The 4,096-nt window shown below is 43.8% G+C and overlaps 1 protein-coding gene across 1 annotated transcript; it reads left to right on the forward strand.

Moving 5' to 3' along the window:
* The first annotated feature begins 1,746 nt into the window (after window positions 1–1,746).
* Window positions 1,747–3,591, forward strand: LOC124267876. Its single transcript, XM_046702863.1, has one exon. It carries the CDS (start codon window positions 1,747–1,749, stop codon window positions 3,589–3,591), a length of 1,845 nt encoding a protein of 614 aa, XP_046558819.1.
* Window positions 3,592–4,096: the final 505 nt, after the last annotated feature.

Raw genomic sequence — 4,096 nt, forward strand, 5'->3', positions numbered from 1 at the left:
TCAAACCAACAACATCATGGAACACAGACCTTCTCTACTCACCATTCAATTCGTGATGTCAATGGGGCCGGCATATGTAGGGTAGCATTGCCAGTTGTACCCGTTACAGTTCGAGGAAGAGCGGAGAAGAGTGCTTAAACAACCTATGCCTTCCTGGACAGTGGCAGTACGAATTCCTTCTGCTCCCAAGAATTATATGACCAGCTCGGCCTGCAGGGAGCAAAGACATCCTTGTCTCTTATAACTCTGACAAATGAAGACTGTCCATTGGAAACCACCTGTATCTCGCTTGAAATTGCGGATCTGGATGGAAGGAATCAATTGAGGTTGCCCTATGTTTATGTTATTCCCAATATGCCAGTTCCGGAAAGGAATAAAGTGTCACAGACAGACGTTGACAACTGGCCACACATGCAAGACATACATTTGCCACAAGTCAATGAGTCAAAGATCTCTATACTCATTGGACAGGACAATCCTGGAGCTATAGCACCACTTGACATTAGAAGAGGGAAAATAAACGAACCGTATGCCGTGCTTACCGTTTTCGGCTGGACCCTGAACGGACCTTTGGAATATGGCAAACCGGTCACAGTAGTCTCCAACTACATTCAAGCTGATCTTACAACTTGTTTAGAAAGACTTAGGACATTGGATTCCTGTGGCATGCAGATGGATAACCGTCAGCAAATGTCCATACAAGACAAATATGTACTTAACCTGTGGAAGAATACGGCTCAAGTTATCGACGGGCATTACAGCATGCCTATACCATTCAAGATGGAAGAACCGAACATGCCGAACAACTACTGCATCGCTGAAGCTAGACTTGAATCCCTAGGAAGGAAGTTGAAGAAAAATGAAACCCTTCATGACAACTATTCAAAGGGCATAGAGGACTTACTTGAAAAGGGTTATGCAGAAAAGGTTGACGATGATGAAATTACAACTGAAAGACCTGTGTGGTATCTGCCGCATCATGCCGTTACAAGCGACAAGAAGCCGGATAAAGTGAGAATCGTGTTTGATTGTTCAGCAAAGTACTTGGGGACAAGCCTTAACGAAGAAGTACTTCAAGGACCGGATCTCACTAATAAGCTAATCGGAGTACTTCAGCGTTTCCGAGAGGGACAATTTGCTATCATGGGGGATATCGAAGCTGTATTGAGATTCCTCTGGTGGCCAGGAGGAAACCTATCCCTCAAACCAGAGATATTTCGGATGATTGTTCATATTTTTGGAGGGGTATGGAGCCCCAGTTGTGCTAGTTATGCTGTACAGCGCACCGCTCAGGACAACACAGTAGACTTTGAAGAAGAGACAGTGAGAACAGTGTTAGACAACTTCTACGTCGACGACTGCCAACAACTTCAGACGAAAGAGCAATTCATCTTGTAAAGGAAACTAGCAATTTACTCCAGTGAGGTGGATTCAATATTACTAAATGGACTAGTAACAGTCGGACAGTAGTGGAATCCATTCCAACTGAAAAGCGAGCAAAGGAGCTGAAGAATATTGACCTTGGCAACAACATTCTCCCACAAGAGCCGCCACTTTGTGTAGTTTGGGACACTGAAACAGATGAATTTGGGTTTATTGTGAAACCTAAAAGGAAACCGATGACACGCAGAGGACTTATTAGCATCATAAGTTCTGTTTATGACCCCTTTGGAGTTGTGTGTCCAGTCATGTTGAAAGCTAAGAGACTATTTCAGCATGAGTGCAGATTGAAGAAAGAATGGGATGATGCACTTGAACCGGACAGTGTTCGAAAGTTCATGGACTGGCTCCTTGATCTCCGAGAAATTGAGAATCCCCAGGTGTCTATTTCCTGCGGACTTTGGCGAAATCGTGAAGTGTGAGCTACATCACTTCTCTGACGCATCACTAAACGGCTATGGAGCAGTGTCTTATCTCAGAGCAATAAACACAGATGCGGAAATTCATTGTTCATTCTTGATGGGAAAGGCCAGAGTGCCACCTATTAAAGAAAGCACCATTCCGAGACTTGAGCTGTCCGCTGCGGTTGTATCAGTAAAACTGAATGAGACACTCCTACAAGAATTAAACCTGAACATCATCAGTTTTACCTTTTGGACGGATAGTACGATTGTACTCCATTACATTAAGAGCGAGAGACTGCGGTTTCAAACCTTTGTTGCCAACAGAATAAGTACAATCCAGGAATCGACTTCGTCGTCAGACTGGCGATATGTGAAATCTGAACTGAACCTGGGTGATTACTCATCTCGCGGCATGTACGCAAGTCAGATTGTCAACTGCGGACAGTGGATAAAGGGTCCAGAATTCCTGTGGATGGAAGAAAGCAAATGGCCTGCAACTCCCGACCTGTTTGATGTTGACCCGACAGAACTTGAAGTAAGGAAAAGCAAGGTTTTCTTTTCTGACATTGGAATGGAGGAGTATGCTACAGACAGGCTATTAAAGAGGTATTCATCCTGGATCAAGCTGAAGAAAATAGTTTGTTGGATTCTAAGACTCAAACAATGCCTTCTACTGAAAGTGAGTGGTTCGAAACAGAAACAGGACAATAAAATATCCACAAAATCTCTTTCAGTAGATGAAATGAGGACTGCCGAACTCGAAATTGTGAAATATTTGCAGAAACGTCACTTCACATCAGAAATTCAAGAACTGAAACTAGGTCGAACAGTCAAGAAATCAAGTCCTATACACCAGTTAGAGCCAATGATCAGTTCCAAGGGAATTCTCTGTGTTGGAGGCAGGCTATCCAATGCTCCTATCACCGAGCAGGCGAAACATCAGATGATTTTACCAAAAGATCATTATGTCGGCCGACTGATCGCCTATCATGCCCATGAGATCTTGGGCCACTCTGGGACTGAGCATGTTTTATCATATCTGCGACAAAGATTCTGGATAATCGGGGCCAGAGTTATGCTCAAATCCATATTCAGGAAATGTGTTCATTGTCGGAAAATTCAGAGTGCTAAGGGTGCTCAACAAATGGCGCAACTGCCTACAGATCGAGTTACGCCTCATCGACCGCCATTCACTTATGTAGGTATCGACTGTTTTGGGCCATTCGAGGTAAAAAGGGCCAGAAGCATTGTGAAGCGTTATGGCTGTATCTTTACGTGTCTAACTACCAGAGCAGTCCATATCGAGAAATTGGATTCAATGAATACAGACTCCTTCATCGACGCACTTCGGCGATTTGTGATTCGCAGAGGCAAACCAGAGAAAATTAGGACTGATAACGGGTCTAATTTCAAGGGAGCTTGCAGAGAGCTCAAAGAGGCAATTCAAGCATGGAACTTGAAACAAATTGATGATTTTCTGACTAGGAAAGACATTCAGTGGGAGTTTAACCCTCCAACGGCATCCCATATGGGCGGTGTATGGGAGCGGCAGATAAGGACTGTGCGCAAAGTGTTGAATGGACTGTTATGCAGGGAAAAAGGACTGTCTGATGAGTGTCTTCATACACTCTTCTGTGAGGTTGAAGCAATAATCAATAGCAGACCGCTCACTGATGTATCGGACAATGTGCGGGATGCAGAAGCTCTCACACCTAACCACTTGCTTCTATTGCGGCAGGCGAGTTGATGCCTCCAGGTGACTTTCATCCTCAAGATGTGTACAGACAACGATGGAGGCATGTACAATTCCTGTCCGACGTTTTCTGGAAACGTTGGGTCCGGGAATATCTTCCAACCTTGCAGCTTAGACAGAAGTGGTTGAAACCTACATATAATCTCTGTGTGGGTGATATTGTTCTCATTACAGATGAGAATACACCGAGAAAATTGTGGCCACTTGCCCGTGTGGAAAAGACATTCCCAGGTAGAGACGGACTGGTGCGGTCAGTGCTTGTGAGATCAAGGGGGGACAATCCTTACCAGACCCATCCATAAACTATACCTTCTGGAGTCAGTGACACTATGACTGACCAAATGTCAAATGAGTGACTTTTCATAAAGCAAATCAGTAAATGTGATTGTGTGACTACTGTAACTGTAGAGGAGTATATCATTGAAAGTATAAACTTTGAGTTCATTTAAGAGAAACATTCATAATCACAGTATATAATATTTTGTATACAATCATGGTA

Source organism: Haliotis rubra, unplaced genomic scaffold (assembly GCF_003918875.1).
Source record: "Haliotis rubra isolate DU_JTF1 unplaced genomic scaffold, ASM391887v1 Scf1343, whole genome shotgun sequence".
Classification (NCBI taxonomy): domain Eukaryota; kingdom Metazoa; phylum Mollusca; class Gastropoda; order Lepetellida; family Haliotidae; genus Haliotis; species Haliotis rubra.